General features: G+C 47.6%; 1 protein-coding gene across 1 annotated transcript; it reads left to right on the top strand.

The window, feature by feature from the left end:
• Window positions 1-750: 750 nt before the first annotated feature.
• On the top strand, window positions 751-13731 carry slc34a1b (solute carrier family 34 member 1b). Its single transcript, XM_076032970.1, has 13 exons — window positions 751-811; window positions 2753-2826; window positions 2935-3123; window positions 3310-3441; window positions 3775-3918; window positions 5814-5925; window positions 6608-6803; window positions 7409-7504; window positions 7660-7750; window positions 9171-9338; window positions 9499-9615; window positions 11603-11727; window positions 13042-13731. The coding sequence occupies exons 2-13, from the start codon at window positions 2766-2768 to the stop codon at window positions 13633-13635; spliced, it is 2025 nt and encodes a 674-aa protein (XP_075889085.1). The 5' UTR covers window positions 751-811; window positions 2753-2765; the 3' UTR covers window positions 13636-13731.
• The last annotated feature ends 9393 nt before the right edge of the window (window positions 13732-23124 follow it).

Here is a 23124-nt window from a genome sequence, read left to right as displayed (position 1 = left end):
CCTATGACCTGCATGTGTATCACAACTAAACGGAGGGTGTGTGGCCCTTCAGCACTGAGAGTCGTTTAAAAAGCACCAGCTCAGGTTATTGAGTTGAGCACCTCTGACTGGGAGTAGCTACTGCTGACGGGTCACAATCACCGCTGGTCTAATCATCAACCATGATTCCAACGTCCAAGTTATGGGGTGCAGTGGGGGTGGATGCCTCACAAGGCAGTGTGGTGCGAAAGCAACTGCGTGCGTGGAGGAAGTTTTTTTTTTCTTTCTTTCTTTCTTTCTTTCTTTTTTTTTTTTTTTTTTTTTAAATCGCTGACTTGAATTGTGGATGCGTAACTACGCTAAACACGACTCAGCAAGTGTGGCGACATTATTCTGATTGTTTAAGGAACCTTAATTTGTCTCTAACGTGCAGGAAATGATGCTGATTCTTGTGCAAAATAGTCATCGGGCTGACAAGTTGAGCCTTATTGCGGCTTCCTTCCAGCATCGGCCACTAGATGGCAGGTTTCTCCAGCTCTTCGGCGACCAGCGCCTCTCCAGAACTTGGAAGCCTCAAATCCGGCCTTTTCAAAAGCCAGAAAGAAAGAAAGAAAGAATAATCTACTTGAGTAAACATTAGTCACGACGTGACACACAGAACATTACCAGAAACTAATGCATCATTAAGTGAAGGCATCACATCACTGATTAACCATCGAGTTATGTCCCCGTCACACCTGACCCTGCGTGGTAACTTATTTAAAGCTGCTTTCTCACTTCGTTTGTGTGTCTTTTTCTCCGTGGGCCGTCACACGCACAAACAACTGACAAGGTAAGATAAAATAAAAATAAATAAATAAATAAAATATTTAAAATAAGCCATGTAGCCACGCTAATGAACGGCGACAGGCATAGCATGGACTCTGACGCTAATTATTTGCAATCAGTAGCACTAATTTATCCTAAATTGAAATCCATCCTCGTATAACTGCAGTCGTGAGGGTCCCAGAGCTCATGCATTTTAATGAAGCGCTCGACGAGTCAGCTGACAGTGGCAGCACTTCTAAAATGTTTTTGCTCATCCTCTTTAAATTTTCAACGCACACACACACACACACACACACACACACACACACACACACACACACACACACACAGAACCAGTCAAATAGATGCCGGCGGAGTGAAAGTGTGAGTCACGGTGACAAGAAGTCAGACAGAGGGGGGCACACAGGGGGTCGATCAGGTGAGGCTGTGTGGATTAGAGGTTACCGTTCAACACACAACGCAACACAACACAACACAACACAACACAACACAACAGAAGGTAACAACCGGGCTCATTCAGCAGTAATCTGCGCCTGCTTGTCTCAGGCAGGTTCCTCCTGCAGGAGGACTGGAGGATGCCTCCATTCGCAGTCTGTGCGGCTGCAATTACACTCATTTCAGCCGACGTAATTACCCGACTCACTTCCATCCTCTTTGCATTTAGGAGACACATTAGCGGAGCCCAACCCCCCCCCCCCCCCCCTCGCAGACCCACCCGCCTCCCCTCCCCAAATCACGGCAGAGCTTGCTGACATGAAAAGGGTGAAAACGCTCTCCTTAAAGAAAGAACCTTTGAAGGGAAGCTGAAACGGCTCTATAGACGGAGAGTTTTCTTTTCTCGTCTTTCTTTCCCCCCCCCTCTCCTCTCAAAGAGGCGACTCGCAGCTGGCGGAAACCGGAAGAGCTACATGGGAGCTAATTTCTCCGTATTGATTCTGATGGGGGTTGGGAAGCTCATTTGTTTGTGATGTGCAGTTTAACCTTGAGTTGAAGGGCGGCTGCCCGCCCGTGTTTTTTTTTTATTTCTTGAGCGACGCAGGTCACCTTTGTTTCACTGGTGAGCGCTGGGCTCGCTGGTCTCGGTGGGATGGAGGGATAATGGGGCTGAGACACACGTGCTGGAGCTCCTCTGGGCTTCTGACTCTGCAGCCAGCTGATAAAACTCCTGGGTTCTCCCTGGAATGGTGCCATCTTGTGCGGTTGACTTGTTTTTGATTTTTTTTTCTGTTTCCCATCGTGGCCATTTCCAGATTGAATAAATTACTTTTGATGCTTTATTTCCAATAACAAACCAGGTTTGTTTGGTCAAAAAAAGGCCTCACAAAACAAGTCTTTCTCTCTGCCAGCCTCGGGAGGCCGTTCTGGCTCTGCCTCCCTCTCCTACCGCTTTTATTTTGAAAAAAAAAATGTAATGGAAACGCACCTCGTGATAATGAGCAGTGATAAAGTACAGTGACGTAAAAAGTCGAGCAAAATCCAAACGGCTCGTTTCGGAGGACGATGCCAGCCCATCTGCACAAGTTGTCATTTTTGTACTTGGTGTGTTGAATCAGCTTGCCAGTTACACAACAACACATGTTAAAGAGCTGAAAAAGTCAGTTTTTCCTAATGGCGCCCAATGAAAATCACACCATATTCTGGTGTTACTGCCACCCTTGTTTTACGATGAAATAAAAACAGTGAAAAAAAAAAAATCATTGCATAGATTTTCCAGAGAATGGCACACTTTGCCCTCTGTTTACAGCCTCCTACAAAAAAAAAAAAAAAAAATCAGTTTTAGTTGGGGAGGTAAAACTGACGCTGAGAAGCTTCACCGAACCCCTCGCTGGTCTTGACGGAGACCGAAGCAAGGCAGCCGAGCAGAGGACGTAAACGATGGACTTTTCCCATTTCCGAGATTCTTTTTTTTCACCAAGCTTCTAATCACCCTTGTGTCTCTGTGCAGCTTTCAGAGAGCCATGACCTCTCTGTCCGTAACCACGCTGCCCTTTGGATGCAGGCCAGGACCGGACAGCCGTGGTAACCCTCTTGTTGTCATGCTTTCAGTTCACATGTCTTTTTTTTTTTCCCCCCCTTGCAGCTTCACGGCTCCCACACAAAGGTTTGCTCTCTTTCTCTTGTGTCCAGGTTCAAAGGTGACGCAACCTAAAGTCCTGCAGGAGAAGGAGGAGGAGAAGGAGGAGGAGGACAGAGAGTCAGGCATCGGCTCCACTCTTGACCTCAGCGGCAGCGGCGGGAATTACAGCCGACACATCGCCGATCAGCACTCCGACGCGCTCTCACGCTGCGAGGCCGGCGGCCAGGTTGAAAGGGAAGGTACGGCGGAGCCTAGCGGGGCTCTCTCTCCTCTAGGACGCACAATTACGCAAGGAAAACATGAAAGGAAAAACGTCGGATGAAAAGAAACAAGCGTTCTTCTTATTTTCTTGTGACACTTGATCTGAGGCTCCGAGGGCCAAAAACCCTGCTGCTGCTGCTGCTGCTTATTGTTTTTCAAAACAGACACACAAACCTCGGCCCACGAGACCAGGCGGCTCCTGCTCAGCTTATCCAAGGTCCCGCTGCTCTTGGTCCTGCTCTTCCTCTTCGTCTGCTCCCTGGACACTCTGAGCTCGGCCTTCCAGCTGGCAGGGGGTACGTGCGATCCAGAGGCTGAGCTTGTTGACGTTTGAAATACAAAGAGCGAGGCGCCACCGAGGATTTCACAGCCGTCCCACTGGGGCGGCACTGCTGAATACACACACACCCACACACACACGCACAAACACACACACGCAGACACGTGCACTCACCCACACGGACACACACACACACAATCGTGGCGTGTGACCTTTTTAGACATGTAAAAAACAGGCGCTTTGAGTCGTGTCTAACATTGCTCTCTGTAACCCTGTCATTGCAGAGACTAGTAGTGTGTGTGTGTGTGTGTGTGTGTGTGGTGTGTGTGCATGCTGCATACTAATACAGGTAAAGTGGCAGGGGACATTTTCCAGGACAATGCGGTGCTGTCCAACCCCGTGGCAGGCCTGGTGGTGGGCATCTTGGTGACCGTGCTGGTGCAGAGTTCATCCACCTCCACCTCCATCGTCGTCAGCCTGGTGGCCTCCGGCTGTAAGTGCACGTACAGACGCGCGCGGCAAACCGCTGCGGCATGAGACCGAATTTGTATCTGTATATATGAATATTTTCTGAAATGGAAAAACAAAGCCGGCGCCTGGACCTATGACCTTAATGAGTCTCATGCCAGCAGCTTTGCGTGTCTGTCTGGTTCTCCGGGCCGTGTTATTATGCAAAGATCTTTGGGGAAACGGAGACGACATCGTCGGCAGTAAAAAAAATAATATTGAGGCAAAATCTATCATTGCGTGCGTGCGTGCGTGTGTGGTGTGTGTGTGTGTGTGTGTGTGTGTCAGGGATGAGTTGTCATTAATTTGGAGTTTGCAGCCGTGAGATTCGTGGCCCCGCAGCGAAATCCCCTGTCGTGTTTCCCCTGCGGAGAATAAAGCAAATTGTACACGCAAACGCACACACTCGCACTCACGCACGCTTTTTCCCGCATCAAATTTAAGTCAACAATGCCAGAAAATCTGATCTCACTCTCATCACAGTTTCCCTTTAGATGTCCCCCTGTTTGAATATGTGTATCCCTTAAATATGTACAATCACAGGCCACGTTCATCGATAGCCCCCTTCTAGTACGTGCGAGACTCATTACGTTCGCGGCATGATGAAACAAACCAGGAGTCAGAAGTGAGCCTTACTACCACTGACCAGCGATGACACTAATTAATATCATGTCTCTGTAATGAGATGAAGACAAACGCAGAGACATGTTACAAAAGCAAAATGTAATGGAGCAGAGCAACGACTGGACTATTGGACGCACAACATTGAGGCCTATGCTGCAGGGCTGCGACCTCTGAAATAATGTAATTATAACCCGTGCAGCTGTAAGACGGCCAGTCCACCAGTCCGTGCAGCCTTCAGTGAAATATCATTCCAATCCAGAGCAAACACGTGCGCCTTCACCATGTGGATTCATCAGAACGCGAGTTAAAGGCCAAATCCCCGTTGCATTCGCCGTTTGTTTCGATTAAAAAGCAACAACCTAACGTTGTGTCTCTTCTGCTCTGTCTGCCTGGTGGAAGTAATCTCGTGAAGTGACGACAATCATCAGTATGCAGGAGGAGATTCTCCACCGTGAATGTAAATGGCGTCCATAAGTGATCTGGTGGCTTCTAATTAAACAGAAGGAGAGATGCGGAGACATGTGCGCGCCTCATTATAAGTACGCCGGCGCATGAGCGCCACCTCAAGGTCTTGATGAGAGGGGGGCGTCGACGGCAACGAGAGCGACACGCCCTCCTTGCGCCTCGACCCGCCTCGCCACTTCAAACCCTTTGTGTTGCGCGTCGAGTGGCTGAACGCGCACAGTTGTCGCCAGCATTGTGTTTTGCACACTGTTGTGGGGATTACTCCATAAAAGTAATCCAACTACTGATTACTGATTACTCCTTTAAAAAGGAATGTAATTACTTCTTTAATTACTTTGTTTCACAAGTAATCAATTACTAATTACTTTAGTTTAAAAAAGATAAAGTAACTTGTGGCCGTGTTTCCTGCACGCAACGCACAACGAACCACAGTATTCTTTGATTTAGACGAGATGAACTCAAAATAATGTTCGTATTTCCATCATCAATCTGCAACATTGTTGCTTTTTAATTGCTTTTCTAAATGTCAGACATTTTGTTGATGATACGACATTTTTAGCTTGCAGAACATTCCAGGAAAGTAATGGAATCGTTACTTGATAAAGTAATTATGATATAATTACCAGTTTTGCCACACCAATCCTGTTACATTACTCTGTTATTTAAAAGTTTAATTACAGTAGTGGATTACTTAGTAATAGATTACTCGCCGACACTGGTTTTGGAGCGGCGTGCGTGACTTCTTTAGTCATTGAAGGGCCTCCGGGAATCTTTTTTTCTTTTTTTCTCAAGTGCTGGAGGTAAAGTCGGCCGTTCCCATCATCATGGGCTCCAACATCGGGACCTCCGTCACCAACACCATCGTGGCCATGATGCAGGCATCGGAGAGGCGGGAGTTTGAGCGGTGAGTGGAGGCGAGGACGAAAAGGTTCTGAAGACTGAGGAGAGAAGGAAGAGAGTGAGAGAGAGAGAGAGAGAGAGAAAGAGAGAGAGTCAGCCGCTTTCCTACTTCCACTTTCCCTCAGCCTCCACGCCGATCCCACACTGCTGCAACCCTTTGGCATAAAAAGCGAGCCGCCGAGCAGATGGCGCGTTACCTAATCGTAATAATTTGGAAAAATAAACTGTTTTATTCATCTCCCGCAAAACTAGAAAACGCTCATTACATCACCGCGAAAATACATAAATAAGTAAATCCTCCCATCCATCTTCTAGACCTGCTTCCTCTTCTGTTAAAGCCTCTCCCTGCTGTCATAGGGGCGAAGGCAGGGTGACACCCTGGACGAGTCGCCAGTTCATCGCAGGACCACACAGAAAGACAAACATACACACACTTAACAGACAATTTAGAGCTTCCAATTTGCCTCACATGTATGTTTTTGGACTGTGGGAGGAAGCCGGAGAACCCGGAGAGAGCAGACACAGGGAGAACATGCAAACTCCACACAGAATCCCAGGCCTGGGATTGAACCCACAACTTTCTCGCTGCGAGGCGAAACTGCGCCACCCGAATGAATAAATTAATAATAAAAGAAAAAAGTTGATCCCCGCTGGATAATTTTACCCCTTCGTTCCCGCCACCGCAGGGCCTTCGCCGGCGCCACCATCCACGACTGCTTCAACTGGCTGTCGGTGCTGGTGCTGCTGCCCCTGGAGGCGGCCAGCGGCCTCATTGCCAGGACGTCTCACTTGATGGTCACCAGCTTCAGCCTGCAGCCCGGCGAGGAGGCGCCCGAGCTGCTCAAAGTGGTCACCGAGCCGGTCACCAAGCTCATCATACAGGTGAGGTGAGGCGCCCCCGCGGAGCCGCCGCTGCTCCCAGAGGTCAGGGCGGTGTCATAGCAACAGTGCAGCGCTCTGCTTCGTGATCATTTCTCTGACATCAAAGCGGCGTTTCAATCCTGCCTGTCAGAAACACCATGGCACGTTTTCGAAACTTGTGACCTCGACCAAACCGAATTCAACGGCAGCTGAAGCCACTGGCTCAATATGTCTAACAGGAAAAAGAAACAAAAAAAACATAAAACAAAAGTGAGTTTTGGTTTTTGTTATTCTGCTGAAAGACAGACCAAGAAACAGATGACAGATGACAGAGCAATTGTTCGTTATGGTTGGTTGTGGTGAGTTAAGAAAACAAAAACTTGCACTTCTTCTGGCACTGGCTACCTGCACCTGCATCCAGTCAAACTTCAAACTTGTTGCACTGACTAAGGTTTTCTCCTTCCTGTCTAATTGTCACTTACGGAAACGAGCGTCTGCGAAATGAAATTGTGGAATCGTCGACGCCAACAACACCCGACCGGTTCCCTCTGCGCTGCTCCTGAACGTGAGTCAGAAGCTTTTGTCTGATTCACTAATCTGTGTTTTTCTTTTGTCCTGACCTGCAGCTCGACAAGTGTGTGATTACGGCCGTGGCCCTGGGGGAGGAGGAGATGAGGAACCGCAGCCTGGTGAAGCGCTGGTGCCACTCTGACCTCGTCCTGGTAACTGGCCTTTTGTCTGCCGCCACCTCCTCCATTTTCACATGCAGATAAAACACCTTGCACGTAGGCGGACGGTCGCTCAAACCGTACGGTTATTTTTTCCCCACCTCTGTTTTTCATTGTTTGTCTCTGTGTTTGGTCCCTCCTGTCTGCAGCCCTCTGACAACAACCGCACGTCTGGAAGCTGCGGCTCCCTCCACCTCCTGGCCCAGTCCTCCTCCTCTTCCTCCTCTTCCTTCGTCAAGTGTGAGTGAGCTCAGACTCAGTCACGTGTGGGAACCGTGCATAGTTACGTTAAGTGCTGTCTGAGGTGCGTCACACGTGGCACAATTTCATTAGATTTCTTTGAAGCAGCAGCAGCAGCAGGGGCGCCTCCTCAGAATGATATTGCGCTGAGCGTCTGTCTGCTCAAATTGCCGAGCCGCGACGCAGAGCACCGTTTCATTTCAGTGTGATGACGGCTGATATTAGCTGCCGTGAGGGTGGCGCGTCGGTCTGTGTGGCGTCGGCAGGTGCAGGTCAGAGCCAGAAACTCATTTGTCCTCCTTCTCTCCTGCTTGCGAAATGTCTCATTAAAAATAAATAAATAAATCAATGAATACAGCATGAAGACTTTCTTTAATTAAAAGAATCATAAAATCTTCCATCAGATATTGGAAATTGAACTGGTCAGCCGCGAGTAGCCAACTGCCACCGCTTCTTAGTGTTATCACTCTGGCCAACCAAGTAGCCGCATTTTAAAAATATTTAAAAATGTATCAGGAGTCTGGCTGTTGCGTATGAGAAATCTTACATTAAAGAACGACGTTCACCGCAGTCGAACAACCAACTTTCATTCAGAAAACTAGTGGAGGCCTCCCGCAGTGCTCGGAGTCATGACTATCACAGGCCAGTGGCTCGCCAGTAGTTGTAAACGTAACACTGAAAATATGGTTTCAAAAAAGTATATGGTTCACATAGTTTGAACTACTTTGTTACCAATAGACATTAGAAATTAAGTTGCACGTTTAAATTGTAATTTAATATTTTAATTGAACATATTTTTACACAACAATCAATAATGTGCAGGATGGATGGCTTTTACAAATAAATGAAATAAATAAAGCTGAAAGAAGAAGAAGAAGAAAAAGCGATCCTTATTCATAGCCAATGCTACGCAAGCTACGTGAGTTTGCATCCGAAATGAACACGTTCAAGACAACTCAGAAATCGGGACAAACCCCGTCCCGTACCGATTCAAAATGCGACGCACCGTTTTATTGTCAAATATGGGACAATTCTGTATTTTAAGGGTCAGTCGGCAACTCTAGCACATACTGTAATTAGCTCGCTGGCAAGCAAAACTGTTAGCTTGCAAGCTAACGTTACGTTACCAAATAAAAAAAAAACAAAAAACTTGACATGACAACTGTGTATAGAAAGAGTGGTGCGTGAACAGAATTCACCATGTTTCTGCGTTTCTGCGACAAGAAATTTCAGAAGTGTGCGTTGTATCCTCTGCTACCTCACTAATGTGCCTCTTTGCTTCCGGGGTTTGAATTCAAATCGTGTGTGAAACAGCACACGGCATTTTTGTTGGGCGAGAGACATGTGACTTGGGACACACCTGGAGTCTTTTGTGGAATTCTGTGACTGTGTTCTGTCCTTCTCGCCTGCCTCCCCTCAGGCAGACATCTGTTTGTGTCCACCGAGCTGTCGGACCTGGTTGTGGGTCTGATCCTCCTGGCGGGCTCGCTGCTCGTCCTCTGCTCCTGTCTGCTGCTCCTGGTCAAGCTGCTCAATTCCCTCCTGCAAGGCCACGTGGCCAAGGTCATCCACAAGGTCATCAACACAGGTGGGCACGCCACCGCCGCGCCGCCGAGCGGCCGCAGCGAGGCGCAGCCCGGAAAAAGCAATCGGATGCACTTTGCATAAAGAAGGTTGTGCGTTGATGCTGCAGGCGCGACGGCTCCTTTTCCACACATGAATAAATTGAATGTATTTCTCCCAACAAGACCTGCCCGATCCGTTTGGGTGGCTGACAGGATACATGGCAATGGCTGTCGGTGCCGGGATGACCTTCGTGGTCCAGAGCAGCTCCGTCTTTACTTCAGCTATGACCCCACTTGTCGGTAGGCGGTCTTTCTTCTCTGCAGAACTGTGCTTCAGTTGTGTTCCTCACTGTCTTCAATGTGGAATCTCAGCAACCCGGCTGCCCCCTGACTTTCAGAACTTTCAGTCCCAGCGTTTTTCAAAATGATGCAGATTTTTCAAGCACAAACCAAAACTAGAAACCAACACATTTTTTGTGGCTGTTCCAACTTTTATTTATATTTCCACTTGACAGTTCTCTCTAGTTAGTCGTGCAGGAAGTGCTGTTTATGACCTGGTGGTGATAATGTTCAGTCCAGTTTCCTCTCATCCCAACGCCGCCGTTCCAAGTTTGTCTTATTTCCTGCGGGCTTTAGGGAAACTCTCTCTCATAAAGTCTAATTAAGCCCAAGTCATACTGCAATACACTGCGTCTTATTAAGCAAAGTGCAGAGGGAACTTCTTGATTTATTTTATTTATTCTTTTGTTATGACATGACAAAAAAAAAAATTGAGCGCAATTAGAAACAAAACAACTCAACTTATAGAAGAGTTTTTAGAACGGCACTGTGACCGATTAGCTCTTCGAGATTCCAAAACATGAGGCGCAAGGGAGGCACCAGAGCCCTTGAGGTTATAAATTACACCAACAAAACCTCTCAGACACACTTTTAAGCAACAGTGCGCCATAATAAATCAAGTGCACAATGAGAGAAGTCTTGTTCTAATCACGGATTCATTAGCCACAAAGAAAAATGTGTGCTCAGCAGCAAAAAAACATGTTAGAAACAATTTACCCCGCTGGCTAATAGCTCTTTTATAACCCAGACAATAAATTCCTAATATGGACGTAAAGCTCAATGTTTTCTCCCATCTGTACTTGGGAGGGGTTGGAAGAACACATTGCACAAGCAGCCCTGTGCGCCACAAGCTCAACCAAGCATGTCCAATCAGTGATTAAGGAACTCATCGGCCTGTTGGCCAGCGATAAACGCGGGGTGGGGAATGATTTCTCATTTGTGCAGGAGCAATTAAACTGCTCCTCAAAGGTAAACATGAGGCGAGCGTGAAGGCTGATCTGTGACAGATACGCATCGCTTCATGTTTTTGTTTGTTTTACTCGGCGTGGCGGTGAAAAATAAGTACAAGTCACAGAGACAGGAAGCAAAAAATGTCCACAGTTTGAGCACTTTGGCTGCGCCAACGGCAGCTCTGCCCTACTTTGGATCGCAGCGGCTGTCGGGCAGCCAGACGCTCATTAGTCATATTATCCGGCACTGATAGATTTAAGCTGATCGTTCCTCCTTTGCCCTTTTAAATGTGGCGTTAGTTCATCCCTGACCACATAGTAATGATTTAATTTTCCGTCCATTCGACCTGGATGTGGTTTGACTCAAAAACAAGCAAATAAATTACGGAGAATCAGGCCTGTTGGATCAAATCGGAAAACCCGGAGTGGATAGTGCATATTTTCTAAATCGCTTGAAAGTGCTTTGATAAGGTCACTTCAGATCCCGACAGTCTTTCTTGTGCCGGTTTTGTAGCGTTGTTGCCAGATGTGTCCACTTTGTTTCATTGTTTACAGGATCCACTGCCAACAGGTACCAACGGGGCAATGTAATGCTGACCTCCAGCCACAAGGTGGCGCTCTGCTGTCGTGAGCTGCGCTAAGTTTAGAGAGCTGTTTTGTAAAAGTGCAATTCAAGATTTTGCAGAATTACAATTCCGACGCTTGTCACTTTTTTCGTGCAGGAAAATTTCCCGTTCCGGAGGCGCTAGCTAGGCGGTGCTCTAGCTTTCAATAGTTTAGGTTTATAGGTTTTCTAGTGTTTCGTTGCCGCTAAGAATTAAATAATAAGAACAATTATGTGATTCATTGTCATTGTGTAGCTACAAACTTCTAACATGAAAACGGTGTCTGTATCAGCTACACCGTCGTCCTTCTAATTGGTATCGACTCAGGATGGAAATCATCACTTTACATTTTGTTAAAGCTGCTGATGTGTCACAGCTCGCCTCCTTCACCAGGTATCGGTGTGATCAGTCTGGAGCGGGCTTACCCCCTCACCCTCGGCTCCAACCTTGGCACCACGGCCACAGCGCTGCTGGCAGCTTTGGCCAGTCCCGGCAACAAACTGGCAGCCGCCCTACAAGTAAGAGACCGTTCGTCGTTGGATGTGGCAAACAAATAGAGCAAACAGGAAGAAAAGCCAAGTTTGGGAATCAAAGGAAAATGTAAATCCATGTCCACAGAGATTGTCGACAAACAGATGTCGCAGAGAAATGAAGTCAAACAATGGGAGTTTCAACACAAACGTGCACACATAAGTCGCACTTAAGGCCTTGGCAAACTGAATGTGTAACAAATGCGTCGTGAAAGAGTCGGTTTGGGGGAACGCGGCGAGGTGGGACTGCATTGTGGCTGTTCCAGACGGCTCTCCGATGTCTGGAGGACAGTTTGTACAGTTTAATTTGTGTCTCGTTTGTCAGACAATACTCGGCGCTGAGTGACAGATAATGAGCTTGTCAGCCAGTTGTTGTTGATGTTGCTGCTGTGGGAAAGGACAAGACAGCAGTTGCACACAGTCACCGGGATTTGTTGAATTGTTCGCAGTGCAAAAAAACAAAAAAGAATCCTACAAAAAACAAAAACAGCCTCAGTCCAGGAAGAAATTGGCATTTCTTTCAGGTAGAAATAAAAAAAATTATGAATAAATACTGTTTCTCAGGTCAAAAAAATAATTCATGCCTTTGGTGTGAAATACCTTTACGCTAAATCATCAACACAAAGTGGGATCTTGTTTCAATGCAGACAAAGCCATTATCCTAATGAGGACTGATTGTGCAGCCGTGCGTCGATGCACAATGGGGAGGATAAATTGAGCAATGTGTGAGAAAGCCTTTATAACAGGGGTGGGCAAATTTTCTGACAGCTGGGGCCACAATGGGTTCTTATATTCAACAGAGGGGGGCTGGAGTAGGAGCAGATGGATGGAGTGTTTTGGTGACCCACCTCATTGTAGGGAAAAAACATATCATGGGATATGTAGAGAACAAGTTGCTTTGATGTCAATGGAAAATGAATCAAAGCAAAAGTTTCAAGCAAATCAATGTCTTTGAAGCCCACCGATATTTTGCTCTTTGTTGAAATGACTCTTAAAACACTGGAAACATGGATGAAATACAGCTGTTTTATGACTTACTGACTATTGATATCATTTCTTCAAGTTTGGCGGGCCAGATTAAAAGGCTTAACGGGCCGCATTTGGCCCCCGGGCCGTAGTTTCCCCATGCCTGTTTTATAGCGCGCTCTGTAGGCTAAATTCAAAGCGGTAAATTCCACGTGCCAGATCGCCTGTTATCCACTTTGCTTCGGTGCGAATTTGAGTCGTCCGCCAAAGTCAAAAAGCCGCTGCGCCGCTGACTCTCTCCTCTCCTTGTCTATTTCCCGCCGTGGCTGCGCCCAGATCGCCCTCTGCCACCTCTTCTTCAACGTCCTGGGCATCCTGCTCTGGTACCCCCTCCCCGCCCTGCGTCTCCCCATCAGGATGTCTTGCGTCCTGGGCGAGCGCACGGCCAAGTACCGCTGGTTCGCCGTCCTCTACCTCCTCCTCGGCTTCCTGCTGCTGCCGGCGCTGGTGCTCGGCCTCTCGCTGGCCGGCTGGAGGGTGATGGCCGGCGTCGGGGCCCCGTTCCTGGGGGTGAGCGTCTTCGTCGTCATGGTGAACGTGATGCAGACTCGCAGCCCCGGCTGCCTGCCCGCCAAGCTCCGGACGTGGGACTTCCTGCCGCGCTGGATGCGCTCCCTCAAGCCGCTGGACGGGCTGATCGCCAGGGCGACGGCGCACTGCAGGGGAGCCGGCGAGGCCGAGGCCGAGGCCGAGGTCGGGGGAGGGGAAGGAACGAGCCCGGCTAGTGCGGACCCGCAGAAGACGCCGGCGCTGGGGAAGGCGGAGTTCGCTTACGACAACCCGGCGCTGCAACAAGTGGACGAGATCCGGCCGGGCGTCCGCGTTTTTAAACTGCGAGGGCTGGAGAGGTGCAACAGCACTCCGCTGTAGAGGCTCCGAAGTCTGGAGTGAAAGTCATCACACTCACTGAAACTAACAGAGCAAACAAGTCAATAAAAAAAAAAAAACCTCTGATATTTCACAGTGTTTGTGCTGCTGGTACTGATGTCATGAATTATTTTCTCTCAGAGAATAATAGCAGCGCCGTAATACTCAAAGATGACAGTGTGGATGAATCAGACAGGATGTTTGAGGCCAACAATGGCTGTAATTTTTTTTATACTAGTGAACTTGCAAAAGAGTTTAATAAGCATGATCAACGACTGAACTTTTTTTTCCTTCAGAGTTGTGTTTTAGAGCACTGCGCTTTCTTCATGACCAGAGTGGAGGAGTTAATTCTTGGCCATGAAACAGTCAGATTGGGCTCAAACTGAGTGTGAAAGATTTACAAAAAAAAATCTGTAAATGAAAATAATAACAATAAAAAAAAAAGCAATTAGCATCCCAATGTTTGACCCGTCTTTGCTGATAACGCCTCAGTCGCTGTTTTCAGCGTAATTAGAAGGCATTGGCGAGCGGAGGGGAACGATGCCAGAGAAGAAAAGAAACATTCTGTCGTCCAAGGCACCAGCGGCCAGTTTCTTTTCTGCACAGACTGAGGAGGAAGTACACAGGAGCAGCGTCCAAAGGTTCACAGCTCAAGCAAGTTTAAAACGAGAGTTGGAAAATTGTTGACTTCAACAAGATAAGATATTAATAAGCGCAGATGTTTAAAAACAAGTACACTCTTAGGTCACTTTACTACCATGTTCATCTGCTTGTTAACACAAACAGCTCCTCACGGCCCCACAAAAAGTGGCAGCCGTGTGGAGGAAAATTCCTGTTTGATGTCAGGGGTCAGAGGTCAGAATGAGCTCTTATTAGTGGTGAGCCATCAGGAACTCGCAACAACTCCAACCTAGAACCAGTGTGTAAATGTACACACTCAGCGGCCACTTAGCTAGCCAGCACAAGCAAGCTGTGCCTAATAAAGTGGCCGGTCAACGTACCAATTGAGATTCTTTGAATGTTTGTGCCATTCATTCCAATGGTGATAAATACCGCCTGTGGGATCAAGGCGCTTTGACTGTTTCAACTTTGCTCATTTTAAAGCAGCCAAACTATTTTGGGCCCTGATGTAAAAAAGGCACAGAGGTCTGCGTGGCCTGTTGCCTGAAGCTGGCATGACCCCTGAAACTAGTTACTGACCTGTTTACTTGACGCACGGTGCAAAGTTCTGCACGTGACTGCGATCCCAGCGTCAACTGTACCCGCCGTCGGGGTTCAGCAAGGTCAGGCTGCGCAAGGATCTGCGTTGTTGAGAGACGCCGAGGGAAACACAAAGGAAACAACGGGGAGCCGTAGACAAAAAGTGAAGAGACAAAAGACGTCTGATGGCTGTGATAAAGTATCTGATGCTGGCTGGTTATGTAAGTGTAGGTGGGCGACGGGAAAGACAGAGACACCGCAGAGGATTAAGGAATAATCACATTTAGCTCCCCGATGGCAGCGACCGAGACGTGTGTGAAAATGTTGCAGCTAGCGCACGTGTGCCTGCGTGTGTGTGTGCGTGCGCGTGTGTGGGTGCGTATTTTAAAGGGGCGTCTCACTCCGCAGGTGTTGCTGAACGTGTGAATATGTGCCGTTGTCGCTGCACCGTCACCACTGTGATTCTGAGCTGAAAAAGCGCCGATGTGCCTTTGTCGCGCCGAGACAATGAGGTCGTTCCGCTATTGTTTGCCGGCGACAGACGCGCAGCGGCGTGACCGTTTTGAAGAGCGAGCGGAGGGTTCGGCGCCGCGTGACTGGAATCAGAGCTCCCTCAGTTGTCATCGTAGCGTCGCCTCTGCCGGAGCCACTGCTTTGTTTCGATATCGTCACATTTTCTAATGAGTCCCACACGACAGCTCGTCCGTATTGAAGAGCTCCCGTCTTTCCCGCTGGTCTTAGCGTTGGGTGACCTTTATTTCTTCTCCCTTGGACTGTTCACTCCCGAGGCTGCTGCAGCCAATCATATGATATCATATCCTCCAACCCTCTCCTCCTCTCACACCAGCTATCCTTACCTCCTCTGCATCCCTGCATCCCTCAGCCTCATCTCTCCTGCCTCGGCATCCTGACGACCAACTCCGGTGCTGTTTGAGTGGAGCTGCTAAAGAACCTCAAAGACGAGCGAGAAAAAAAGGAAGATGTTACAGGTCCCAAGGGCTGAGACCTGATGACAGCTTATAATGTGGTCCTTGTCAGTGTCCGTCCTGCAAAACTGTGAAACAGTATCAAGAGGAGGCGGAGACGTGACATGCGCTGTGATTCCAAAAAGGCCATGACGGCGAGATCGTACTGCACTGCCCATTGGAGCCGCTCGCACCACGACACGTCCCACACCGCCCCCCCCCCACTGACCTGGAGGCACATCACACCTGCTGCACTAGATAACGATGAATAACCAAACTAATGATAACAACAAAAATAAATAAAAAAAATAAATACCCTACTTGTGACCACGCGCAAGGGGCGTCACAAAGACGTGGGTGCGTAAATTGTAGAGACGTTCTCCTTTGAATGAAGAACCTGAAGAGCTCAGATGGAACAAGTGGGAAAGAAGTTTCCACTTCACTCCTGACTGGTGCCGGCAAGAGCGTCGTTGATTTTGGGGGCGTTGTTGCCTGCTTTAACTGGCAGTGTAATGAATAAATGAGCAGGTGGGCAGTCGCAGTGGTAGCAGTAGTATCACTTTTTCACCTCTGAACCACTTTGATGCTGTTTGAGGATCAGAAAACTTCCAGAACTTTCCCTCTCGCTCTCATCATCGTCATTCACCATCGTCATCCTCCACCTGTTATTGACGCAAAAACCCCACATATACCCCACCACCATTTCTTTCACCTGGCAGATGAACGTTTATCCTCCTTCATAGGTTTTTTTTTGTTCTTCCAGCTCGGCAGCAGAAGGTTTAAATGTTTTTTTTTTCTATGTGCTTGAAAACACAGTCACAACACACTCGACAGCTAATGTTTGAGCCCTTTGAAAACGTTGTTGCGCCGATTTTTTTGATGTATTCATTTGTGACTCAGAGGCATTTTGTTTCATTTACCAGGTGCAGACGCAGCAATAAGACGTCAGCGCACTTTTCAAGCTGCGTCAGACGATGTCAGAGAATTTCCCCCAGGAATTTAAAAAAAACCCCTCTTAATCACAGAGATCATTCAGAAGCATCCTTAAAGAGAGTTTGGGGGGCCAAACTAAACAAACAAATGAATCGAGAAAAGGGGCACCGCTGTTGAAATCAGCAGGCATTTAGTTTAACATGCAGTCAGTACAGTGTGGGAGTAGCTTTTGCTTAATCTGCCGTGTTGGCCCTTAGAAATATGTTCAGTCAGCAAAAAAGTTAACATTTAGTGCACTGATACTTTTGTCCAAACATCAATTGATGATTAATTACAGATTGCGTAATGCCCGGCCAAACTATCAACACAAAACAAATGAAGACAGATTGTTGAATTAGCGGGAAGAGAAAATTAATTAAAATAGTTTGCATAATAAATCTCCTTTCTACAAGAAGCCTGATCACTAACGCTGCTGTCCCTTATTTAATAGCAGTGGCATTTTTTTTTGTTTCTGCTACGCCAATATTACAATTAATGTGTATTTAGAGAGAAGAAACTAGACAAACTGGAGGCTGTAGAAACCAACCATACGTTAAATTACCCACAAAACTGGCAGAATTTAAAATCAAATTTGGTTTATGGCTAATTAGACTTTAACTTGCCACCTAAACCCTCACAATAAGTTTAACAACAACAAGACAGAACAGACCTGTGTATACTAAACTGTGTCGCGCCTATAGGCTGAGCTTCTGTTCGTTCTGTGTGGAGTTCGCATGTCGCCCCCTTTGACAAGGACAGCTGGGATAGGCTGCAGGAAAAACCCCTGTGACTGTGCAGGAGAAAGCCGGCACAGAAGATGAATGAACGATTAAACTCAAAGCACCAAAAAAAAAAAAAAGAGCAGCTCTTGATCAAACATTTCCCGGGTTTCCACTCTGAATTCAGGCTGGCTTTCAGTCTTTTAGCGAAAATTTGAAGCATCAAAGTCAAAAGCAAACGTCAGTAATTCCACGTGAACCAACCCCCAACTTCTAATTTGGTACTTTCACGGCTCCGTGTGATTGCTTCGATTCTCGTCATGACTGGAGTGGCGACGGCCGGTCTTAATGGAATCCTAACCGGCCATGCATTTTAATGAGAGCCCCTTGTTTTTCACCGTGATAAACTCAAACCGCGTTGGATCCGCGTGCCTGCACATACATAACGCTGGGGGACGAGGACGGCTCCTCCACCTGGGGGCGACAGGTCGCTGTTCGCAGTGGTGAAGGGTGATATCGGAAGGCCCGCGGGTGCCTTAAGAGCCGCCGCCGAGGTAGCTCGTTAGACAGTAAAGGAGGTGTAGACTTTCACAGCCTATCGTGCAGTCACGTCATCACTCAGAGGAATGAGATAATTCAAATTAAAGTCACACACTGAGGCACGATTATTCCCTTTTTCGCTTCATCAATCAGTTGAAAGAGCAAAAGCGGCTGCGTTGTCCCGTGACCTCGACAATTATTATTCGGATTATGATTCTGTTTTACCAAGGCTATTCTGGAAAAAACATTTAAAGAGGTAAAAGGTGGAAAAGGTGGTAAAGTTCTGAATGTCAAACTGCAGCGCGTAGGCGTGCCATTGTTACATAGCCGCCCTTTCAATCTGTGCCGCACTCACAAAATTAGCCTTTCAGAGATAAAGAGAGAGGAAATTAGAGGAGCGACGGAGGGATTTTGGGCTTGGAAAAAAAAAAGAAAAGAAGCAGGGCTCTTTCCCTGCTGGCCGAGGTTGGGACTAATTCAGAATGCGTGTTTAGCATTGCACACTCACTCACTCACTCGCTGCTGCTGCTGCTGCTGCTGCTGCTGTCGTTGTTGTTGTTGTTGTTGTTGCTATCGTGTGCACGATATTTCCTTTCAGCTACACGGCAAATGCAGGACATGGGCTATTTTTTGTTATTCAAACAGAAATTTAAACTGCATGATTACCCTGTTTTGAGCCATTTGAGGTCATTATTTTAAAGCACGCAGCGTCCCGTCAGTCAGCGACTCCAATTTTTCAATTGTTTTTTGCTAAGTTTGTCACGACGATGAGGCACAGAAAAACACAGACACAGGGTGTGGACTATGGTAATATTGCGCGCGTGCTTTGTGTGTGTGTGTGTTTATGTCTGTGAGTGTCACAGAGAGAGACTGTGGGGAATTGTGCTAACCCCTGGGCCTTGTTCAGTCAGAGCTGTGTTTGGAAATAATTCAGGCTCCGCACCGACAATAAGTCTTGCGTAATGCCGGGCCACATTCCATTAAGTCCAATATTTGTTCGGCCGGGGTCTCGGTGACATGCTAGTGTTGTGCAAACGGCAGCAGCAGCAGTAACCGGGGAGGAAGTGTAGCTTTGTGAAACACCACCGAGGAATCGCCACCTTCGTCAGAATAAGACAAGAGGCCACAGAAATAAGATTGCTGTCAGCTGATGGATCAGGAGTGTAGCAGTTATGCTGCATACTTTTAGCTTCTTCTTGTACCAGCTGGCATTGCTGATCATCAATCAGGTTTACATGGATGCAATTTCTGTTGAGGTTAGACTCACTAAACTTCAAAGGTCCTGAAAGATGTCGTGGAGTAAAATGTCAAGAAGGGTCCTGCAAGGTTTATTTTGGCACCTTCATATAGAATAATGTATATGCAATTTTTCATTTTAAGCACATGTGGATAAATGATATAGATATATTAAGTATACCAGTGCATTTCTTTTTCACTTACCTAGGGTACGTAAAGCTGCAAGCAGTGATTTGCAGGCAGTTTGAATGCACCAAGTTTTTATTTTCATGTTTGGCTCCGAAGCAGCAGCAGCAGCAGCAGCAGCAGCAGCAGCAGCAGCAGCAGCAGCAGCAGCAGCTGACTCAGACTGAGTGATAAAGATACAGAGCTGCTCGCCGAGATTACGTGATCATCAAACACAGCTGATCTGATCTATATGTTTATTTATGTCGGATTCCATCCGCCACGGCCCGCTGCTGAATCCAATGGGCTTGAGCGTCTCAGCCGCCCGGCCGTGAATCAATGTCAGCGAGTCTGAATGATTTAGACATTGAATTTGGACTCGGAGCAGGACGTCAGATTTAGATCTTAACTTTGCTTAGATCTTCACTGCCACTCCGTCCGTCTTGCCAACCTTCAGCAGGAAGTGGAGGAAGTCAGTGCTGTCAGTCTTGAATGTCAAAGCCATCAGTTTCCCTCATGAAGGAAGCTCTCTATGTGTGTATGTATCCCGCTGTACACGCACGAGTTGTAAACAATGTCTGCTGCTAACCGATTAGCATGGCTGCTGCCATGGCGGCCGTCTCATCCCATCTGGAGGCATTTTCACATGACAGAGAAACAAAGATCAGCCCTGACGGCGTTTCCTCTTCCAGTCCTCCTCTCCTCCACTCATCCAGTCCTCCTCTCCTTCTCTCCTCCACTCCTCCACTCCTCCCGATGTTGGCCACCGTCCAAACGATTTAAAACACTTCAACGCGGCAGCCGGAAGCAGCTTGACAAGTCGCTCCATCTGGAGTGCCAATCTTCAGACTCCACAAGAGGCTGTTGACTTTTTTGGATTTGGTCATCAACTCCTGTGTTGCTTCTTACTTTTCCTTTTTTTTTTGTTTGTTTGTTCGAAGTCCAGGTTAAAACTGCGATCAATCAGAGGCATTTCAATCAAAGAGATCTCTGTCTCTTGGTTCAATCGGTCAGTCAAAAAAGAAATAAAGCACAAAGCGCCAGAGAGTGAACATTATGTTGACCCTGCTTGTTTCTCCACTGGACCCGTGTTTCGTGACCAGGAGTCATGGATGAGTTTAGCTCAACTAGTTTATTTTCTCACAGGTCTCCGTCTAATCGCATGCACGTGCAGACCATCAAACTTTTTCAAAGAAAAAGAACGAAGAGAAACACATTCGCACGCAGAAATGCAGCGTAAATGATCCATCACATCAATGAAGGGGAGGCCTGACAGCGTGTTTGTTTACCCCGTGCCGACCTGAAACAGGAATAAGGGGCCACTTCATCACCGTCTGCCGCCGCTCGCACCACCATCCATTTATTGTAACCCCGCGACGACGCTCCGATGCAGAACTCTGACACGTAAGTCACACATTTTAAGTTCGGTGCTGCGTGTTTAATTTGACCGGAGCTTTCAGGGGTCAGTTTACCCGCACGCTAATACCTTCACAGATCGAGTCCAGTCCACACGTCACAGCAGGCTGCCTGTGTAAACGTCGCGGAGGTGTAATGGAGGTGAAAGCTGCTCTTGAGATGGGCAGCGATAGCAGGACCGGCGCTGAGTGGACCTCTGTGGTGACGCAGGGAGACAACAGCCAGCTGCGGCGCTGTGTCCGTGCAATAGCCGGGCATCAGGTATAATAGTATCATCACTTTCCCCTCTCTGTGTGTGTGTGTGTGTGTGTGTGTACTCTCACTCTGCTTCCTACTGACCATTGTTTCATTTACTGGCAACACTCAGGGACCTCCTGCAGCTCAACCTTAATTTGTTGCTCCCAATATGAGCTCTTGGAACAGCGGGTGGAGGGTGGAGTGGGTTGGTGAGGTGGACGGTGGGGCTCGACGGAACTTGCTGCCAGGACCCGCGGGCGGTGGTGCGAGCTGTTTGGATGTTGCCTTGAATGACTCATTTCCTTTTTGTCAAAAAGCCTGTTTGGCCCCCTAAAGTCAATATTGTGTGATCAGTGCGAGCGCCCCGGCAAGTATCGTATAGCGCTCTTGTCGGCTTCGGGAAAAGGTGGTTTGCAATCCTGCAGGGGGTTTCTCATGCACGAGAACGCACGCCCAACGTGGACATGACATACGCTCGCCATCCACTTTCATAGGAACATGCTCAAGTGCTTGTTAGCTGACTATCAGGACGTGATGAAGAGGAAGAGGATAAACATCAGAAAATGGTTACGACCTGAGAAGGAAAATAAACAATCCAGTGAGTGGCAGTTGTGTAATGGGAGAAAATGCCACGTTGGTGTCAGACTGGTTACAGGCCACAGAAAAGTTAAAGTCCCAGTGATTGACATCCTGAGGGACGTTAAAGCTGTCCTCCGTGTTTGACCCACCATCTGCTGAGGGAGCGGTGGGCAGCAGCCATCCCAAAATACTGAGTGCCAAGCAGGGAGGCAATGGGTACCATTGTTACAGTCCTTGTTATGACCCGGCCAGGGATGGAACCCTCAACCTACCAGGCCCAGGGTAAGACACTCTACCACTAGACCACCGAGCTGGTTAGAGAGACAACAGGAACTCAATTAAGCCACTGGTTACAGCCAAGAAAGCACAACACATCCACCCTTAAAGCAATTTATATATACTGTATACAGTAGAGTATTTATACATGCATGTTGTGCATATGTGTTGCTCGTATATGGGTCGTCCAACAACTGAAAGGTCAGCGGTTAGGATCCTGGCTCCAACTGTCCACGCGTCCGAGTGTCTCCGTCCAACACGCTGCACTCTAAATTGCTCCAAATGGCCGAACGGTGCTGGAATTCTGGGCAATATATGAATATTTCAACAAAGAAAAAAAAAAAAAAAAAAAAAAAAAAAACGCCTGGAGATCTCCGAGGTCTTTGGGAAAATCGTCGAGGACACTCTGCGATTACGTAAAGCCCCCGCATGCATCGTCCAGTGAAGTGATAATGTATGTACGACGCGGATCCGTGCTTCCGCCCCGAGGCAACTGGAGCACATGTCAGCGCCGGACTGGGTAAGATGGGCAAACAGGCTTTGTCGCACTGCAACACAACTGAGGCGGCAGAGAAAGAGAGAGAGAGAGAGAGAGAGAGAGAGAGAGAGAGAGAGAGAGACTTGTCTGTGTTGTAGCAGATCTTCCTTCCTCAACTTTTCACTCTTTTTTTCCTTCAGCAACGTTATCAAGGTTTCCTTTATAAACAATATTTCTCTCCTATCTAGTGGGATATAAATAGTTTAGCGAGAGGCCTAATCTCTGCATTTCTTCCGTTTGAATCTTTCTGAGGTAAACCCAATGGGATCCCTGATTTGGGATGAACATCCGAGAGGCCTCCTGGGAATCATCTCACCTTGGAAAATCTTCCCCCCTACGCGCATCCCTTTTGTCCATATAGGAGCCGAAACGTGCAGAACAGAGTAGGATGGCTGAGTAGGCGGGGCTAAAACGGGATTCCATAGTGGTAGAAAATGCATGGTTTTAATATGTACAGGTTTGTACCAGATGTAGAAGGTCAAAACAAAGCAAAGCATTGTAATTGTTTTACTTGTGTGACTCCTTAACTTTTTCCAGATCACACTTCTTCCCCTCATGGCCGAGGAGATCCATCTTTTATTCTCGTCGACACGTAGAAAAAAGGCACAGCGGACAGCGGCTGCACCAAAAGCTGGCGGAGACGTCCTCC

The sequence above is a fragment of the Nelusetta ayraudi genome, unplaced genomic scaffold (genome assembly GCF_046127955.1).
Source record: "Nelusetta ayraudi isolate G7.1 ecotype Tasmania unplaced genomic scaffold, CSIRO-AGI_Nayr_v1 ptg000039l, whole genome shotgun sequence".
Lineage (NCBI taxonomy): Eukaryota > Metazoa > Chordata > Actinopteri > Tetraodontiformes > Monacanthidae > Nelusetta > Nelusetta ayraudi.
This window is presented reverse-complemented; position numbering and strand designations above follow the sequence as displayed.